This window comes from Dromiciops gliroides, chromosome 6 (genome assembly GCF_019393635.1).
Source record: "Dromiciops gliroides isolate mDroGli1 chromosome 6, mDroGli1.pri, whole genome shotgun sequence".
NCBI classification, from domain to species: Eukaryota; Metazoa; Chordata; class Mammalia; order Microbiotheria; family Microbiotheriidae; genus Dromiciops; species Dromiciops gliroides.
In genome coordinates this window covers 164769963-164790940 of record NC_057866.1, presented here as the reverse complement: position 1 = coordinate 164790940, position 20978 = coordinate 164769963, and the positions used below count along the sequence as shown (strand labels likewise).

At 42.1% G+C, this 20978-nt stretch overlaps 1 protein-coding gene across 8 annotated transcripts in view; it reads right to left on the bottom strand.

Moving 5' to 3' along the window:
• Positions 1-20978, bottom strand: part of DCLK2 (doublecortin like kinase 2) — a 216141-nt gene that overhangs the window by 10965 nt on the left and 184198 nt on the right. For all 8 annotated transcript variants that reach the window (XR_006353556.1, XR_006353557.1, XR_006353555.1 and 5 more), the window contains 6 exons: positions 20614-20760; positions 11450-11583; positions 9305-9382; positions 3335-3431; positions 2790-2870; positions 876-992 (listed from right to left, as the gene is read on the bottom strand). Coding sequence is in view for 5 of the 8 variants with exons in the window: in XM_043970689.1 (XP_043826624.1) it covers positions 876-992; positions 2790-2870; positions 3335-3431; positions 9305-9382; positions 11450-11583; positions 20614-20760 (654 nt within the window). In the remaining 3 variants the exon portion in view is untranslated. The remainder of the gene's footprint in view (positions 1-875; positions 993-2789; positions 2871-3334; positions 3432-9304; positions 9383-11449; positions 11584-20613; positions 20761-20978) is intronic.

Genomic DNA, 20978 nt, shown 5'->3' with positions numbered 1-20978 from the left:
AGGCCAAGTGGCTGCAAACTCTCCTCAGAAGAGGATAAGGAAAGGAAAGGAGCTAGACAGGATGAACAGGGCCACTGGAGAACACCCCAGAGAGGAGGATGCTTAGGTGGCTCTAAACTCAGGCAGTCATGGCTCATTCTGGCCCTAAGATCACCTCAATTCTAGAATTCCCAGAAACCCCCTTTTCTCTTAAGACTGGGATCACTGGAACTGGTGTGTGTGTGTGTGTGTGTGTGTGTGTGTGTGTGTGTGTGTGTGTGTGTGTGAGAGAGAGAGAGAGAGAGAGAGAGAGAGAGAGAGAGAGACACTGAAAATTGAAAAATCTCCCTATGGGCTAAATCTTCACCTTCAGGCAACTTTTCTCCCTGACTTCACTTTTTGGTACTACTTTATATCCTCATTGGTCAAGAAATCACTTAAGCTGCTCTTCATTCCAAGCTCCAAATTGTTATAGATGCACCAGCAAGTCATCCTCTGGTTTAGTGAGGCTCAGAATCTCAGGGAGAGAGAATTTTTTCTTAGTGTCTAAGCATCTCAGAAAAATGGAGCAGAAACGGATACCAGACAGTCTAGTGTAAGATGAGGGGGGAAGTTACCATTGGAAGGGAAGAGCCACTGGCTGCTGTCAGTGTATACCAAGGCAGGTGGGTTTTCCCCATAGTGTACTTCTGATCAACTCTTAGATATTGGGACCAACCACATGACATGCAAGTTTCATGTTGTAAAACAACAAAGACAGGGCTTTCCTTGGCTCATTATAAGGGGCATGGGAATACGCTGCCTTCACTACCAAGAATTGGGGGAGGGAGCTCTCCTATTTACTTGAGGAGATGAGCTGGTAGTCTGTGGAAGAGGTCATGGCTGGGCCCACTTACCATGATGACGGAGACGCCGGTGTTGGTACTGTTCTGTTTGGGTAGGGCATTGTTAAAGTGCTGTTTCAGTTTACCTGTGACCTCAGCTTGCATATTATTCTCCTGGGAGGCATCATCCTATGAGAAGAGAAGCCACATGTGACTCTCCAGCTCCCAAGGCCAACAGGATGGCAGATGATAACTGGGAATCTAAAACACCGGTTAAAGAGAGCCTGGCCCTATGCCAAGTCTGGAAGGAAGTTCTGCCTGCCCTGTTCTTCTCCCAGACCATGGCTGGCCCTCATTCAGAAAGCGCCCTTTACTACTTCACCCCTTTTTGGCAAAAAACCCACATATTTCTCCTAAGATCTGGAGCTGGAAGGGGCTGTCAAGATCCAACCCCTTCATTTTCCAGGCAAAAAACATGGTGTCCAGAAATGGAAAGTGATCAGCCCATGGGTAACAGATCTGAAGCTAGCTCCTCTGACTCCTAAACTAGCCTTCTTTCTACTACAGGAAAACAGACTTCAGTTCCAAAAATACAGTGACTTCTCTAAGAGCTAGAATTGTCCAACAAGAGTCAAGTGAGTTCCATCTACTACTGGAATATTTAAGTGGACACAGGGTAACCATCAGTCACAAATATTATAATGAGAACTCCTATACTGGGTAGAAGGCTGGACTAGATGACACCTAAGGTGCCTTCCAACTTTAAGAGCCTTTGATTGTTTGAAGCCTTCAGACGCCTTCCTTGTGTAGTCTGAACAAAGAGGAACTACAGAATTCAGGCCTTGGGTGCCAAGAATAAGAAGGGTCCCTGGCCCCCCATATTTAGAAGAGTTTATATTATACTCCAAACCCCTCCCATCACTAGCACACAATGCTGAAACCAATTAAGTATTTTATCATTTTAATTGACAATTTACTTAATTATTTCCCGCCGCTAATCAAATGAGGAGCCTCAGAATTGCTAACTGCCCCAAATGACTTCATATCATACACAAGCTGAGAGGTACTGAATCCAAATGTGTTGGCATAACAGAACAGTGCCTTGGGCTAAGCTAATATGACAACATCAGGCATGAGGAAAATGCAAATTATCATATGGCCCATTGGTTAATTGAGATTACTTGCAAAGCCTCCCTAATTCAAGAAACATCATCCAGGCACCAATTGAAATGCTTTTTTAGAACATCCTCAGTGAGGCCATGAGGTCGTGCATGGGGGAAAAAAGAACCTTCCAACCCCCAACAAGGGTGAAGATTATTGACCTGAGATCCATAATCCACAGATGGGTTTCAGTGGGTTTATGAATTTGAATGAAGGTGGGGAGGGGGATCTTCACTTTTCACTAGCCTCTAAAGGAAATTTAGCATTTCTTTCAATTATTTAAAAAATTCTTCTGAGAGAAGGACCAGAGCCTCGCCAGACTGTCCAAAGCGTTCTCTCACCTAATCTGCCAAGGCCTCTCTTAGGCAGAAGTACCCTTTCTTGGCTCACTCTATAGCAGACTGCATTTCTAAGAAGCTTTAAGGTTTACAAATTGCTTTACCTGGTCCTCATACCAAACCACTGAAGGACGTAGTATAAACACCTTCTATTGCTATTGCAGACTTCCAAGGGAACTACATGTAAGGAGAGTAGGGATCCACATTTTTTAGAAAAGGAAACCAAAGCTTGTAGAGATGAAATGGCTTTACCTAGGCTTCCATTGGCTAACACAGCATAGTTTTCTACCTCTTTAGTCTCACGGCACAGCATGCTGAATGTTGGGGCACAGAGAGGGTCTGAGTGTACATAGGAGAAAGGACAGATGCCTTCTTGACTACTAAAGTTAAATGTGGAACACTATCCATACCTGAACTATGGGAAGGACAGAGGCAACATGGTAACCAGAAGGGAGGTGGTCCTTTAGGAGAAGAAGAAGGTACTTACTGACACCCAGGGGTGACTCAGGATCTGTGCCGCTGTACATCGCGCCTCCACATTGACTTGCAGCATTTGGCTGATTAATTCCTATGAAGAGATGAAGAAGAGCAAAGAGCAAGAGAAGGAGAGAGGGTCTGTGCTCTACCCAACCAAAGACTGTTATCACTGACCCTTTCCTAATCTTTCCCCGGGGAGAATGGTCAAGTGGGAGGGGAGTCTTTCACACAGTCAGGCCAGTGTTCAGAGGTGGGTCTAAAGACCTCAAACAAGGATGGTGCGACTGAATGAATCTAAAGAACAGTGAGCACTGTGGAGTCATCCATCTGATGCCAAGCATGGCTTCCAGCCCATAGGGGAGATAAGCAGGTACAGCCCTCCATTCTTTGCATCTGTCTGCCTTTCAGTACATCACTCCAGAACCAGAATTTACAGGCTCTGTAGGCTGCTCAGAGGCTGATGCTGGCATGGTTAGTCACCACAAACAGCATGCAGCCAGATGGCTGGATATCAGTAAAGTATCAGTAAAAGAAAGCGTCGGGAGACAGGCTTACCTTTGCGGAGTCAGTGATGTTATCCCAATAGGGTGCAGGAAATTCCAACTTTCCAGCAAGGATCTGATCAAAGAGGTCTTCTTGAAGGTTATTCTCACTAAGATAGTTTTACAAAGAATAGGATTGAACAGTTAGGAGACAGGGTGGTCAGGGAGGGTAAGAAAGGGAGAAAAGTGATCCAACCTAGACCAGTGGTGTTCCTCAAGGATGCGTGATGTAGGAACTCCTGCTGTTGAAACAGATTTTAAAAGTACCTTTAGCTTAGTACATTCTTTTTGTTTTTTAAATAAAGGAAGAGTAAAGGTTATGGACTCCCTGGCTCTAAGCAAAGCATACAGGTAAAAAAATATGTATATGTGTGTTTTTAATATATATGCATATGTACATATGCATGTGTGTATGTATGTATACATATCTCATGTGTGTTCATTATTTGACCACTAGTTACCCTCGACTTAATTCTCTCTCTCTTTTTTAAATGTTTCTTTAAAGTGGCAACAAATTTTATTTATTTAGTTATTTGTGGGACAGTGGGGGTTAAGTGACTTGCCCAGGGTCACACAGCTAGTAAGTGTCAAGTGTCTGAGACTGGATTTCAACTCAGGTCCACCTGAATCCAGGGCTGGTGCTTTATCCACTGCACCATCTAGCTGCCCCCAATTCTCTTCTAATAGGAGAAAAAGAAATAGCTAAGGCATCAAATATTGCATAATAAAAATTGTTTATATTTACACAGCACTTTTTTGAAAAAGGTGTTTTACAGACACTATCACTGGAACGCACAACATCCCTGTAAGTTCTGAGTTACAATTGTTGTTACTCCCCAATCTAAAGATGAAGAGGTGGCTTCTTTGAGCTTAAGTGATTTAGCCATGATCACGTAGCTATTAGGTTTCAGAGGTAGGATTCAAAAACAGAGATCCCTGGATTCCAGGGCCCCTTCTCCTATTATTAAGCTGCCTCAAAGGATTCTGAACAACTTTTTTGTTTGTTTTCCGATGGGGGGAGGGAAAGAAAAGGAGAACCAAGAACTAGACTAGAAAAGTAAACAGTAATGACCCCTCTTGGCTAAGTTTTTTTCCCCTGTTAATCTAGTAGTCAGGTCTAATTTATGTATTTATAAAAATTATCCAAGTGGGAAGCTGGGAGGGAAAGAATTACCTAAAATGAGAAAACATTTAGATTTTTTCTTTAAAATTAAATAAACAGACTAAAAAATTGGGAGCTTTTGCTGCAGAGGCCACTAAAAAAGGCTGCTCTTTAGTTGTGGGCAGCATAGCTCAGTGGTGTAGTGGAGAGATTGTTGGACCTTGCGTCAGAAAGATAGGAATTCAAATCTCACATCAGGCACTTGATAGCTGTGTGGACCTGGACAAATCCTCTAACCCAGCCTCAGTTTCCTCATCTGTAAAATGGAGGTAATAATAGCATCTACCTTCCAGAGCTGTTGTGAGGAGAAAATGAATTATTTGTAAAATATTTTGTGACCCATAAAGTACTCTATGAATGCTAACTATTTTTGTTGATGGAGAACAGAACAAATTGCTTGAAACAATAAGCCTAGAAGAATAAAGCAATAGACATGGAAGTGAAAAAACTCACTACTGAAATTTTTTTTTAAATTCTGAATTTAACAAATACCCCAAAATGGGCATTTCCACATACATAGGACCAAAAAAAAAAAAAAAAGATTGTACACAAAACTGAATCTTTACCTGTACCACTCGCTTTTCTTTTAAAATACATACTAAATTCAATTTAGAGTTTTCAAAGCCTTCTTGCTTTTCTATTTCCTTGTATTATGTTATTTGCATTTTTTAAAAAGATGCCTCGGGCAGCTAGGTGGCGCAGTGGATTGAGCACTGGCCCTGGAGTCAGGAAGACCTGAGTTCAGATCTGGCCTCAGACACTTAACACTTACTGGCTGTGTGACCCTGGGCAAGTCACTTAACCCTAATTGCCTCAGTAAAAAAAAAAAAAAAAGATGCCTCAATAACCTATCAGTCTGTCTTTTTTCTGTGCCTTAGGCTTCCTTACTCTCCCCCTTCCTCACTAGAAAAAAAAAGAAAAAAGAAAACAAAGCCCTAGTAAGAAATATGCATAGTTCAGCAAAATAGATTCCCCATTGGCTGTATCCAATGAAAATCCTGAGTTACAAAAGTGTCTGGCAGACCCTTGAAGGTGGGGGAGAGGCAGGGACTAAAAACCTAGAAACAAAACCCAAAAATCCAGGTTTCAGTTTGTGAAGGTCAAAATTTGATATGTGGAGCGTTAATTGGGTGACTCACCTAAATATTGGGGTCCTGAAAATAGGAGGGACCTTTTAGGTTCACCCTCCACCTCTGAACTGCCCTTTTTAGATATTTCTCCCAGGCCAATAAGAAAGGAGTTTTTAAACTTTAATTCACAAAAGGATCAGATTTTATTACTTGGGAATTAAACAACAAAGGTGAAACTAATAAAAATCAAAGACAAGGAAATAGGAAAAAAGAAATACAGATAAATACTCTTAACTCTAAACTTAGCCTATGCAATCCCCAGATCATTTCCAATTAAGCTATTTCAAAAGAATTTAGGGTTTTCCATAATTAACTCACCCAAACCTGGACAGTCTATAGTTGCTCGTGCCACCAGAACAGCAGTTGCCAGAGAGAAAGAGCATGTTCCGGAAAAACCCAGCATTCCAGAAGCACCTCCACTTCCCTTCAGGGAGTGTTCAATCCTTCCTCCCCCAAAAGGGGAGGTCCTTCAAAAGCTGCCTATGGAGAGCTCTCCTTCAGACCTCAGAAGTATACGCAACTTCAGGGTGGGCCAGGTGTGGCCCCTCCCAAATGAGTCAGCTAAAAACTGCAATAATAATTTTATCACAAATAATTTTTACCACAGGTTCAGGACCACTGCTCACTGCCCCCTGTACAGCTGGTGGGAGGCTGGAAGAAATGCCTGAGCCCATTCTTATGTGCCAGCTAGTAGGCTGGACACTGGAAATGCCCTTGCAGAAAAGCTCCAAGATTCTAGGAATATCCAGGAGACACTGCAGAGTGCTTCACCTTAGGGAAAGGCCTATACTGAGAACCTTCAAAAAGGCAGGAGAGGGGCAGCTAGGTGGCGCAGTGGATAGAGCACCGGCCCTGGAGTCAGGAGTACCTGAGTTCAAATCTGGCCTCAGACACTTAACACTTACTAGCTGTGTGACCCTGGGCAAGTCACTTAACCCCAATTGCCTCACTAAAAAAAAAAGAAAAAAAAAAGGCAGGAGAACAGGCAAGCAGGCAAGCAAGCTCAGCCTTTAGCAAGATGCTAAAAAGGTCCAAGATGCCAGTATGAGACAACTGAAAAAATCAGGCAAGATGAAAAGATCTGACCAAATGGCCAATTCTCCCAATTGTCTGGTGAGAGCACACTACAATATGGAGTTCTGGAATAGCGAAAGACAGCTTAGACGCAGCCAGACAAAAGAAATGAGGAAAGGCTGGGCCAGCAGCCCCCTTTCTGTTTCACAGAATAAGAGCCTGCAGCCAGTCCCCAAGAAAGAGCAGTTTGGGTTGTAGCTCCCCTTCTGCTTGTCTCTGATTCACTAGTCAGGAACCTAAAAGCACGCAGTGTTCTTGCAGAGAGCAAACAGGTCTTGCACTCAGACCCCCAGGGGTTCAGGTCCCAGCCCTGTAAGCTTGTATGTGGCCCTTTAAGCTCACAGAGCATCAGTTCTATCATATCCAAACCAGGGTTACTTACTGAAGACTATGGACTTCACAAGGGGGCTGTGAAAAAGTGCTTTGTAGACCAGAAAGCCCTTTGCAAATGTAAAATATTACTATAAATTGTTTTGCTATCATTTAAAACAACAGCATCTTCATCTTTTAGAACCAGAGAGCCCGAGGAGGGCCAGTGACTCTGTGCAGAATTGTTCTGAGCTAAGAACACAGATAACTGCAGGCCACTTTTTCTACAGTCAGTCAAAGGAAGAACCGGGCATCTCCACAAACAGCAGGATTAAAATGATTAATTCAGATTTTTTTCTGACTTGCTCACTGACACCATGTCAAGAAGTAAATGTGTCTGTGAAAAGGAAATGTGTGTCTGTTCAGGACACGGTAGCCAAGACGTGGGGTAATAGTAGCATAGAACCTGACCGAGCTGATCTGTCAGTGCAGCCTCAGGCAGTTTATTTGACTGGAATAACAAACCAAAAATCCATTTTCTGAAGACTGAAGGGGAACTGAAAATAGCAAAGTAATTCAAGCCAAAAAAAAAAATTTTTTTTTTTTTTGCTTTAAAAAACTTCCAAGAGCTGTACTTGACATTTGGAAACACTAGAGGGCGTTATGGACACATTCATTTGTAAATGGATCCTATGCTCTTAACTTAGAGCCAGAAGAGACCTCAGAGGTCATCTAGTTCAACCCCCTGCTTTTATAGATGAGGAAAATGGAGCCCAGAGAAAGGAAGTCATGGCTGAGGGTCACATAGGTCATCAATGATGAATACAATGACCAATACAAAACAACTTCTGCTTCTGATTTCTAATGAGCTTGCCCAAATATTACAAATCTGATTAACCTAGAAGGGCATCTCTGTGGTAACTCTTGAAAGCCCACAGCCTAAAGTGATTGCTTGCTCATGCTTGCTCGCTCTCATGCTAGCTCGCTCTCTCTCAAAAAAAAAAAAAAAAGCAATAGCCACTATTACCACTAGACATGCTATTTTAAAAAGTGCCTTTGTACACAGTAGGTGCTCTATAAATGCTTATGACCTTCCCCCCCCCCCCACACACACAAACTGCATGGTAGAGTGGAAATCAGGTGAGATGGGCTGTCCAAGTGTCTGAGTGTGGGTATGCCTCAGTCAACCCTCCAAGCCTGACTTGCCTTTGTCTATGAGATGGGAAGATAATCCCTCAAGTCCCTCCCTATGTGAGCCCCAGAGCACCCTGACTCTCCAACCCCCATCTGCCTCACATACTCTGTGTGTCCTCTTCATTGCACAAACCCTCATTACCTCAGTAATCTATGAGGGTGAGGAGGAAACAGCATGGCATGAAGCAAAGAGCCCAGGATCTGGTCTATGAGGAGGAGAGGTGTTAAATCTTAGCTCTGCCCCTGACAACTCCTGTGACCTTGGACAAGTGACTTCTCTAGGCCTTAACTGTAAAATGAGAGGCTTGGATGAGAGGTCCCTCCTAGAGCTAAAAGAACGATGTCTAAGAATCTCTGCAGCAATGTAGGCAAACTGCACCACTGCAAACCCCCCCCCCATTACACTGTACCTTATACATACAGATATGTGTGTGTGTGTATGAATGTATCTATACACACATATCTCTGTATATGTAGGTATGTGTATCTCCTCTCCTCCTCCTCCCCTTTAGAATGCGAGTCCTGTGAAGGTGAGGGGCACGTTTTTTGTATCCCTGTTGCTTAGCATACTGCCTGGAACACAATAGGTGCTTAATAAATGCTGACTGATGATGATGATGATGACAGAAGTTCCATCTTAGTAGAGTTTTAAGAAAAGCAGGAAGGTGGCACAGTGATGGACCTGAACTTCCCAACTTCAAATCCAACCTCAGACACTATCTGTGTGACCCTGGGCAAGTCACTTTTCCCTGTTTGACTCAGTTAGTTTCCTCATCTGTAAAATGAGCTGGAGAAGGAAATGGCAAAACACTCCAGGATCTTTGCCAAGAAAACCCCAAATGGGGTCATGGAGACCTGAACATGACTGAAAACTGACTTGGCAACAGCAACAAAATTGAAAAACTTAAAAAAAAAAAAAAAGATTTCTTTTATTTTGATAAAATTGAACTAAGATTTGAAAAACATCATATTGGAAGAGGATAGATGTCCACTTCAAAATGTGCAGATACTGAGGGGGAAAAGGAAAAATTAGCCACTTAATGCTTGTCTATCTCCCTCTACAAGCACCTTGGCCCCCAGCCTTGGCTGCAGATCATGGGGCCCTGAGACTGACCTGCGGAATGGTGGGAATCCACAGAGGAGGATGTATGTGATCACACCTGCTGCCCAGATGTCCACCTTCAGGCCATAGCTAGAAAAAACAAGTGGGGGAGAGGGGGAAAGTGTTATTTAAGTCATACTTAAGAACTTACCACATATAGCACTGGCTTTGGTATTCAAGATACCCTCCAAAGCACGCCCACTCATCTCATGAAGAATGTGCCCTGCCCGGCCCCTCGAAGGAGACCACTGCTTTATGTCCAAGTCACTATTTTGAATCCAAAGCCTACAAACCCAAGTCTCCCTATTATATGTGAAAGGTCTCTGATAACCAAGGTCATGACCCTGTGTTTCCCCCCTTCCCTACCACACACCCACACCCACACCCACCCACCCACCCACCCACACACACACTTTCAGAGACCAAAACATTGGTCTCTACATCCCACTCCCTGAAGCTTTGTTTTCTGAGAGGATGGTGGCACAGCAAGGGAATGTTCTTGGCCCTTTGGACTAAAGCTTCAAAGACCCATAGGAAACTCCAAGGGAAAAGAAGAAGGATCCTTTGCAACACCTTGAATAGAATGTAAGCTCTCTGAAGGCAGAAACTGTTTCTCATTTTATCTTTGGCTCCCCAAAGCCTGGAACAGTGTCTCATCAGTGATTAATAAATGCTTGTCGATTGAACAGTACCAAAGCAGAAGGAAGTCCTGCCTTCATCCACTTGTGAGAAGGAAGAACAGGAATGTGTCTATATGGAGGGTAGGGGTGTCTTCTAGGGACATCCTATACCTCCCAGACACACACTACAGGTGACTGAGAAATCACTCAGAGGAGCCGAGGCCACAAGCCTCCATTGTCCTTGTTTGGACAGAATTTCTTTTCTTGCTTTCAGTCCTATATGAGGAAAGGGTAAAGGGTGACAACAGAATGCTCCTGTTTTCTGTCATTTAATGATTTCCCCCTGCCCAGGGTCACCATTCCCCAAGGATGTTGGCAAATTCCCAGAGAAGGGTGCTTGTTTACCTGTCTCTCTCCTCTCATGTATACAATTTATACAAATATACACATCTATATTACATGTATAGACATACGTGTAACCTCAAAGTGTCAAAAGTCTGTCATTTGAATGGTGTGGCTACTTCCCCTGTGAAAAAGACCACAAGGCTTTTGTGCCTTAGTCAACCATCTTTCAGGAGCTCCTTAAGCAAAAACAAAAACAAAACATCAACCACTGGGAGGTCAAACATCTGCTGACGAGGTTCTCCAAACTTAGCCAGATTGTTCCTCTGATGACGGACAAGGTCATTGATGGGCTGACACTTAAAGCTTTTCCAGTTGGTAGAAACTTGAACCTCTTATGATGAAGCCTTTTTACCCAAAGAAATTAATATTTTCTTCTTCTTCTTCTTGTTACTGGTACCCTTTCTTTTTTAAAAGCACTCCTACCTCCCCCTGCATACACACCCCAAACTTCTTTCTGTCAATAAAAAGCCAAAGTTAAACAGAATTAACTGAGAAAGCAACCCAGACTGTGTAAACTACATTCTGCACCTAGAATCTGTCCTACTCACACCCCAACACACACACACACACACACACACACACACCCTCTCTCCTGAGAGGAAGGATTTGTGCCAGCTAAATCCTTTTTTCTCTCAACATAAGACCTTCCTGCAACTGCCTTTTCCTCCTGTTTTTATTTCTATGACTCTACCCACTGTATGTATCTTAATTTGAGTTCTGATTTCTGCCCTGCTGTGTGTATAGTGACAAACACAGATGCAGTTATTTTGACTGTCCTCTTATTTATACTTTTTTGCTAATCTCGTCCTTTAAAAACCAAAACCTAGACGCTTATTTTGATGTATGCTTTATGATGCCTTCATTTTAAGGGTGAAGAGAGGAAAAGGAAAAGGGGGCTGGGGAAGGAAGAAATCGCTTAGTACCACAAAGGTCTGAAATCCAGTCACAATCAGAACTCCAGGATCCCACATGGGAGAAGGGAATTCTTCCATAAACTCCCTGGCCCAGTGGAGAGGTTTCTACACCAGCAATGGGGACGTGCCAAGATTACATGAACAGCAAAGCAGCGTGCGAGAGTTATCATCATTTCACTCGACACTACAACAATGACCCAACCCCAGAGGAGTCTTACCCAGTCTCAGCAATTATTTCTGGAGCCACATAAGTGGGTGTGCCACACACAGTGTACAAAGGCCCTTCCACCACAGTGGCCAGCCCAAAATCTCCCAGTTTCAAAGACTTGGTTCCATCTGGATATTCACACACCTATAGGCAAAAGAAGTCAATAATTAGGAAGAAAATATGGTCCCTCCATAACTGCACAGGAGAAGACAGAGAAAAGTGGGGGAGATATGTGTGGTTTGCTCGTATAAACTAATCAAGAGAGAGAGAAACTGGCCTAAATTCCCTTTTCTTGTGAGACAAGTGCTACTATTTTCTCGTTCTTCCATCGTCTTGAAAAGACTGAGTGATCATAGGGTCATAGATTCAGAGGTAGAAGGGACTGGAGAAGTTGAGTCTAACTGCCATCCCCATTTTATTGATGAGGTAAGTAAAGCCCAGAGAGGTAAATAGACAGTAGATGGCAAAGCTGGGCCCTGATCCCAGTTTTTCTGATTCTAAATCTCATGTTCTTTACTATAAGGCCTTCAAGGGAGAAAGGGGTATTCTCGCTAACACTCTCCCCCAAACAAGCCCCAACAGCAAGCAGAGCTCTCTGCTACTGTGGATCTACCCCTTATTTTGCTCTGAGCAACTATTCCAACCACTAAAGGTCTTGCTTTCCTCATCTGTGAAACAGGAGTCCTATTTATGTCATCGTCTAGTTGAAGTGAGGACCAAAGCGCTCCATGGAAACGTAAGCTGATCGTATGTGCCAACTGGGGTGCCGCAAAACTCTAAGTCCCCCAGGAATTACCCCCTGAGCGCCTGCCGTGGTTCTGTTTTTCATATCCCCTGGCTTGAACTCTCCATCAGGTTCTGACCTTGGGGTAATAAAACAATGGTTTGGATAGTTCCAATCAGTCCTGCTCAAAACGTTTCTCCTTCCCTTAGCAGAAAAGGAGTTTGTCAGATGGGATGACTAGCACCTAGGGAAGCACAAAAGGTCTGGCCCTAAGGAGATAAGGCAAAGACCAGAGCGGTTTCAAGGAGGCTCAGGATAAGTATGCTGCAGCCATGGGAGAGTTTGACCAGGTAGGGCAGGCCTAGGGTTCTATTTGGGACCCTCAGTAGAATGACTGAGGCACAGTGGAGTCAAGAAGACCTGAGTTTAATCCAGTCTCAGACACTTACTAGCTGGGTGACCCTGGGCAAGTCACTTTATCCTGTTTGCTTCAGTTTACTCCTCTGTAAAATGAACTGGAGAAGGAAATAGTGAACTACTCCATTATCTTTACCAAGAAAATCCCAAACGGGGTCATGAAGAGTCAACAACCATGGTTGAGAAACAACTGAACAACAAACTGAAATTTGGCATTTCCTTCTCTTAATAATATATATTTTTTAATTGTTCTGAGAATGGATCCATAGGCTTTTTACCACATTGCCAAAAAGTTTGGGTTCATGATGACAAAAAGGGTTAAGAACTTCGGGTCTATGATAAATTACCCAGATGAAGCAGAACCACTTTACAATGGCCATGAGAGACCCCAACCTCTAGTCTGGGAAGACTACAGGCTGAATCCTGGCTCTGATTACCAAAAAAATCAACTTGCTTCTTAGACCCTTAGCTTTCTCTTCTCTAAAATGGATATAAAAACATGTATATGGACTTTTTTTGTTTCTTTTTTGTTTTGTTTGGAGAGTAGGTCTCCCTGTCTTGCTGATGCTGGGAGCACAGGGACCACTTCCCAAACCCAGTCTTAATCCTGGTCTCAGCTCCCCCTGCCCTCCAAAGCTTTAACCCTCTCCATTCCAGTCTGGGTTGGTTCACCATTCCTTGAGCAGATAGGTGGCCCTCCCTAACTGGTGCAGAATGTTAGTGCAGACACCTGGTTGGCTTTAGGCCTCCTAGAAGTCTGAACTGCTGATCTCTAGAGATCTCCAGGAATCAGCCATCCCAGCAGCCACATCAGGCTATATAGTATATTAATGTTTATAAAATACTTTATACAAATTATCTCATTCAATCCTCATCATAGCGAGACCTATTATTATCCCCATTTTATAGATAAGGAAACTGAAGCTCTTAGAGGTTACAGGACTTGCCCAAGGTCACATAACTAGTAATAATAACTTAATATTTATATAGAACCTACTATGTACCAGACATTACACCAAGCCCTTTATGATTATTATCTCATTTGATCCTTACAACGGGGAGGTGGGTTTTATTATCCTCAAAGACTTGCCCAGGATCACACAACTAGTAAGAGTCTTGAGTCTGGATTTGAACTCAGATCTGACTCCACATTGGGTACTCAATCCACTATACAATATCGCAATATTTATAGCACTTGTCTCAAAGGGTTGTGAAGAAAGCACTACAGAAATGTGACTTATTGCTAACATTACGATAATTCAAGGGAGATGTGACTTCTAGCCTGGGAAGCAGAAAGTTAGGGTGTGGGGATAAGGAAGGCTTTTTGGGGGCTAACATTTGAGCTGGGCCACGTGAGTGCCCATTTCTCTAAGTGTGCCCTGCTGTGAGGAAACTCAGCATGTAATCATTTAAAAAAACTCATTTATATGTTAGTTGTTGTTGTTTTTCTTATGCCCAAGTGGAGCATGTGAAAAAAGTAAACTGACCTTCCCATAACAACAGACCGATGATACAAGATGTCCAAAAGCTACAAACACTAAAAACTGCACTAAGACCTTTGGGACACCTTGCATTCAAGAGGTTCTTCATAAGGTGAAAGATGTATTTGAGATCCTTTAAAGAGGAGTTCTCAGGGGCAGCTACCTAGTGCAGTAGATAGAGCACTGGCCCTGAAGTCCAGAGGACCTGAATTCAAATCTAACCTTAGACACTTACCAGCTGTGTGACCCTGGACAAGTCACTTAATCCCAACTGCCACCCCCCCAAAATAATAATAAAGGGAATTTTCTTAGTGCATTTTAAAGCAAGGAACAGCTTCAAAGCATCATCAACTGAAAGCTGGAAAAGACAAAGGTCACCTAGGGCAACTACTTCACTTATTATTATATATTTTTTTTAGTGAGGCAATTGGGGTTAAGTGACTTGCTCAGGGTCACACAGCTAGTAAGTGTCTGAGGTGAGATTTGAACTCAGGTCCTCCCAACTTCAGGGACAGTGCTCTATCTACTTCACCACCCTGACTGCCATTCCACTAGTATAAGGAGCTCCTAGCTGACTTATACAGATCATGACCTGCTCTGCAACTTAGTCATAGCTTCCTGGGGCACTGAGGAGTTAAGGGACTTACCCAAGATCACACAATCAGTTTATGTCAGACCAGTTCTGTCTCCAGTATACTCTATGCCTCTGGAAAAAAGTAATGTATAAAAAAATTTCTCACCGTGCCCCTCACTGGTTTTTGTGCTTTAGGTGGCTGGCTATATTGTTTACTCAAGAGCTTCAGAAGTTCATAATTTCATCATTATTCTGAGCTCCTTCATCTTATAATCTGGTCAGCTACCATATCTTGCAGTTTCTGCTTCATATCTCTCACAGCCAGCCCGTTTTATCTCCTCACACAGCTATCACCCTCAATTCAGGCCCCATCACCTCCTCGCTTACATTATTCCAAAGATGTCCTTAAATTTCTCTCCATTCCAGACCAACTCAAACACTGCTGTCATTAAGCACAGATCTAACCATGTGACTTCCCTCTTCAACTTCCCTCCCTTTAGCTGTTGAAGCCTGGCACAACCTGGTACCAAACTATCTTTCTTTTCATTGGACATGGCTTCCCCAATCACACTTTTCAATCCAACCAATTCAGCTTTCTCTCTGTTCCACCCTCACAACAGACTAGAAGCCACAGTTGTGCTTTTACACTGACCACCCCACAAACCTGAAATGCACTCTCTCCTTTGTTCAGTCATGTTCAACTCTTCATGACCCCATTTGGGGTTTTCTTGGAAAAGATACTGGAGTGGTTTGCCATTGCATTCTCTAGCTCCTTTTATAGATGAGGAAACTGAGGCAGAGCTAAGTGACTTTGGCAGGGTCACATAGCTAGTGTCTAAGACTGGATTTGAACTCTGGAAGATGAGTCTTCCTAACTTCTGGCCTGGCTCTCTAGCCACTTCTTCCCCTAGATGATCCCCTCTTCCTTTAAGATACAGCTTAGGCGCCACCTTTATGAAGCTTTTCTTGACTCCTCCAACAGTCAATACCTGCTTTTTTTTTTTTTTTTTTAGTGAGGCAATTGGGGTTAAGTGACTTGTCCAGGGTCACATAGCTAGTAAGTGTTAAATGTCTGAGGCTGGATTTGAACTCAGGTACTCCTGACTTCAGGGCCGGTGCTCTATCCACTGCGCCACCTAGCTGCCCCTAATACCTGCTTTTCAAACCACCTTTTATTGAACTACTGTGTGTGTGTACATACACACACACACACACACACACACACACACACACTCACACATGAAAAGGCAGATAGAGATTAAGGGTTAAGTAAATTGCCCAGGGCTACAAACCTAGTGAGTGTCTGAGGCTGGATTTGAACTCAAGTCTTCCTGACTCCAGCTCTAACACTGGAGTACCAACTGACTACTAACATGATGGGAATGTATATCTCCCATAATCTTCTCCATTAAGTAGATTGATTTTTCTCTTCCATCATCTTCATTCTTTCTTTTCTTTTTTTTAAGGGCAATGAAAGTTAAGTGACTTGTCCAGGGTCATACAGCTAGTAAGTGTTAAGTGTCTGAGGGCGGATTTGAGCTAAAGTCCTCCTGAATCCAAGGCCAGTGCTTTATCCACTGCACCACCTGGCTGCCCAGCATCTCCATCATTTCTTTCTTTCTTTCTTTCTTTTGGTGAGGCAATTGGGGTTAAGTGACTTGCCTAGGGTCACACAGCTAGTAATTGTTAAGTGTCTGAGGGCGGATTTGAACTCAGGTCCTCCTGACTCCAGGGCTGGTGCTCTATCCACTGTGCCACCTAGCTGCCCCTATTTCTCAAAAGTTTGAAATTAAAATTGTTTTGCCTACAATATCCTCTATCTTACTTAGCAATCAGAGTACTTTTATGGGTTATTAAATTAACAATGATAAATTAAGTTACAGTGTTGTTTTTGTCCTATTTTGATTTCTGCGTTATATACATATACCTACACATACCCAAAAAGAAACCACATTTTTATGCCTTAAAATGACCAAAGAATAATTATGGGTATTTTTTTCTCCCCACTATTGCTCAATATCCTGAATCTGCCCAGAAGTGAACAGTATTATATTTAAAGGCAATCAATACTTTACATAAAGTAATAGGATCCAGATTTGCATTCATCCTACAAACTTCCAAAGGATGAGTTTTCATTCATAATGTTTAATGTAAATATTAAAGAGAAAATATTACATGTAGAATTACAACCGTAATTTATAGTGTATTTATCATAACCCACAGTTTAGGAACAAATTTCCCCAGAGTAATTTGCATCACTGAGTACGTTATTAGTATCATTTGCCAACTGGCTGAATCATGAGGCTAAAACAAATACTTATTACACACATTTTCAGGAAGGCAATGTTTGCTTGAGGAATTTCAACTTAGACATGCCTGGGGCCAGCTTCAGGGCTTCACTTGGAGAATAAGAAGCCCAAAGGTCCAACATTTCCCCCACAGGGAATTCAGAGGCAGCTATAGGAGGCAAGTAGGAGGTAGAGGTAAGTAGCACGGCTCCACTAAGCATTCACTGGACAATGTCCTAGGAGGCAGCCATAGGAAAAACATACTCTCCCCTATCTATCACCAATGGTATACAATGAACACACAAAGTGAATATTAAATCTTAGCTAGAAACAAGATATTTTTGAGGTATTTTTATGAGCAAAAAGAGTCCAAGGTAGAGGTTCATATAAGACTAACTCTGTTCCTTATTACCTGGAAAAAATTTAGCAAAGTCTCCTCATTTCCTGGAGCCTTAGTGTCCTCATCTGGGATACAAGGGGTTTTTCTAACTCTCAAAACTATCAACTCCTGACCTGGATAAAAAGTATGATGACCCCAAAATAGCAAATCTCACATATTAAATTACCATCTACCACTGGTTGTTTATTTAAGGTCACTGTAATCATCTCAGCTTGCCAATGAAGAGAACTGGACAAAGTCCTCAGTCTTGCCCCTGCTAACCTATGAAATACTGACTTTGTGAATATAAGAAAAACCTAGGAAGAGTGACAGGGGTTTTATACCAGAGCATCAAGGTTTAGCAGGCACAGACAACACTTGAATTCCCTATACCTACAGATACAACTGAGCATAGCCCTTTGTTAGCAATAATTAGTTAAATAAAAAGCTATCAGATTTCAGGCTTCCTACTCCATAGAGGTCAACCCTTCAGGTAAGCAATAGTGGTCTCCCAGTAGTGATTGAAGTCCTCCCCACCAAACTAAATTGCCCTAAGTGCCAAAATTGCTAGTTATGGCTCTGAGCCTCAGCATTAAGAAGCCCTGCTCTACCCCTGCTATGTTATGAACTACAGGTATGGGATAGTTCTTTTGGCTCAATGTGTCAATGTGATTCAAAAAAGAACCCTTTATCAGCTTCCATATGCAAAAGAAGGAGTGCTTTGTTCTCCATGTAAAGTGTTGCAACATGATTAGATGGTCCTGAGTGGAGCCCTCTTCCCCCCTCAATCCCAGGATCTCTCAGAAAAGGTGAATTTATCACTGATCTGCCCCAGGAAACTCCAGCAGGGCACTGCTGTACTGTAACTCACCGGCATTAATGGCAAGCCCCATGCTCCTTGGCATGACTGCCCATCTATCTTTCCAGGCAGAGTTGATAAATTACAGCTGGGGCTACTGGGGAAAAGGGATGCAAATCAGATGGCTGAATGATCTGATAGCAAAGAAAGGAATTACTTTTTAGAAACAGGAAGAAACCTTACGTCACATTTGCATTTATTCTCAATATTGGAAGGACCACTTTCCACCTGAGTCTAGAGCCAATGACAGTGAGTAATCTTGCATCTGCAGAATGATCTATTTAAGCTTTCTTTGCTAAAAGGACGTTTTTGACACCTAAGTCTCTTTCAGAAATCCTAAATTGTCCTATCAACCTAATGCTAGGGCATCTTGACACCCATCTTTATTACATGAGATAATGTCTGTAAAATATTTTGTAAGTCTCTATGTGCCATACAAATATCACTTACTATTATTAGCCCATCTAACTTCATTACATGTTCATATCCAACACCCTTCCGGTAGCATATCATTTGATGGCATGTATCTTACACCACAAGGCAAACACATGGAGCTGTTTAAGCAAATGATACTTCACATGCAAAAATCCCAATACTGTGCTTTTAAATGCTTCTACATAGTTAAAATCTATACATGTATATGAGAAAGAAAGTGCTAGAGGGACAAGATTTTGACACTGTCATACTAAGAAACTATAAGAGAGAAGCTGACGTGCATGCATCAGAGCACAAGGACAAAGGAATTCACCATACGTGGGAAATTCACCACGTCCTCATTAAACCACATGGATGGTAGACCAACCCACTCCCTTTTTGGAACCCTGAAAATAAATCTCTTATTTTTCAATCTGTAGTGTTTGTGAAATAACTAATGCCCCCTTCTAAAAATCATTTTGCATTTATTTGAAAGCCTTTTGTACTTACTATGTATATATACATATATTTCACATTTACTTATTTGTGTATATTATCATATCCCTTAGCGAAACTTAGCTCCTTGAGAACTAGCATGAGATTATTTTTGTCTTTGCAATTCTTAAGCTTAGCCAGTGCCCTCCTTACACATAGTAACTGCTCATTAATATTTTGTAGAATTGAATTCAACTGGACACAGGCTGAAAAGGTAGTAACGAGAGGAGGGTTTGGTCTTTGCTTTGGGAACAGTCTTTTGATTTCATGTAAGAAGAGCTGGTTCATTAAATGACATGTAATCATTTTGTATAATTTCTCTGCTCCCCTTGCAAGATAACTGGCCCATGGTGACAGAGGAAGAAATCTGCACCAGAAACAGCCAGATCCTGACAAATGCTAAGAGGACACCTGTTTTGAATTGTGAAGACAGTATTCCCACCTCTGCCTGGGTGATAGGGATTACGATTCTGTCTTTAGTTCCATCTTAAGAGTTCATAAAACAGAGTCTATGATACAGATCACATTACAGGGCAAGAGATATATATTTCCCTAATGGGAAGACATAGTAATGAAATATAATTCCTTCAGGGGAAAGGACAGGAAGGAAAGAAAAACTCACATCATTTAAAATGAAGACAATAAGAAGCCATCAAATGATATTACTGGGGTTGAGGGAGGTAAAAAATGATACTTTAACCTACCAAAGGCCACTGAGAATGTCTTGTCTTTAAATTCCTTCATTCTCATTTTCACAAAAAAATTGTGTCATAGGAAGAACACTGAGCTGCTACTCAGACCTTTATGTCTAGCTCTGCCATTAATGAGTTGTATGACCTTGGACAAATCATTCCACTTTTCAAGGCTTCAGTTTCCTCATCTCTAAAACGAGGAGTTCAGAATAGGTGACCAAACCCATAATACCATGCTGGGGAGAGCTCGGCCAGACATGGAAGGTACCAAGGTCATCCATTGTATACTGGGTCATCACAAGCCTGTCTGGTGACTTTGCCCAACCCTGCCTCACTTAAATCCAATTCATGCACAAGTCAAGATATCACCTTCATGATGTCATTGATCCTCTTTGAAAAGGAAGGACAAACAACCATGCTGGGGGCAGCACAATAAGGACTCTCAGTTTAAATCCTGGCCCTGACATTTCCATCTGAAAGACCTTGAGCAAATCAGTCACCTTCTCTCATCCCTAGTGCCTTCTTCTATAAAATAAGAGGTCAGATTAAATGAGCTCGAAGGTATCTCCAAGCTTTAATCGAGCTCTAAATCTTTGCTCCTATGATCAAAATATAAATGAGCAAAGGTGTCAGTTTCTGGCAAATATTAAACAATATCAATTCAGATGCCTATCAATATTTTAGGGATATTGATTTCTTTCAAGCCTGCTGATACTCAAAATGTTATGCTTTCCCCAGCATTCTGTGGAATGATTAGCAGAGACTAGCAGTTTTCTCCTTTAGCATATGATCCTAATCATTTCAGAGGAAAAAGAGATTGGGTGATGACTCCCACCATCATACTGACTTACCAAAAGGTTCTCGGGCTTGATGTCTCTATGCACGATATTGAGACTATGAAGATATTTCAGGGCACTTGCTAGGTTGTACACCATTGCACTCCCATCTCTCTCTGTGTACTTGGTTGAGGAAGTAATTGCATCAAAGAGATCGCCACCCTAAACAAGTATCACAGAATATCAACAAGCAATGATTTCTATTTATAATGCATAGCTATCAGTTTATTCTATCAGAGCACAAACAATTCATTAAAATTTACATGGAAAATTAGAATGAACATGGGCCAGTTCAATTCAACAAATATTTATAAGCTAACTCCATGTTAACATCCTCTTGAGGACAGGAAATATCTGGAATTCCAATGCATTCCAATACA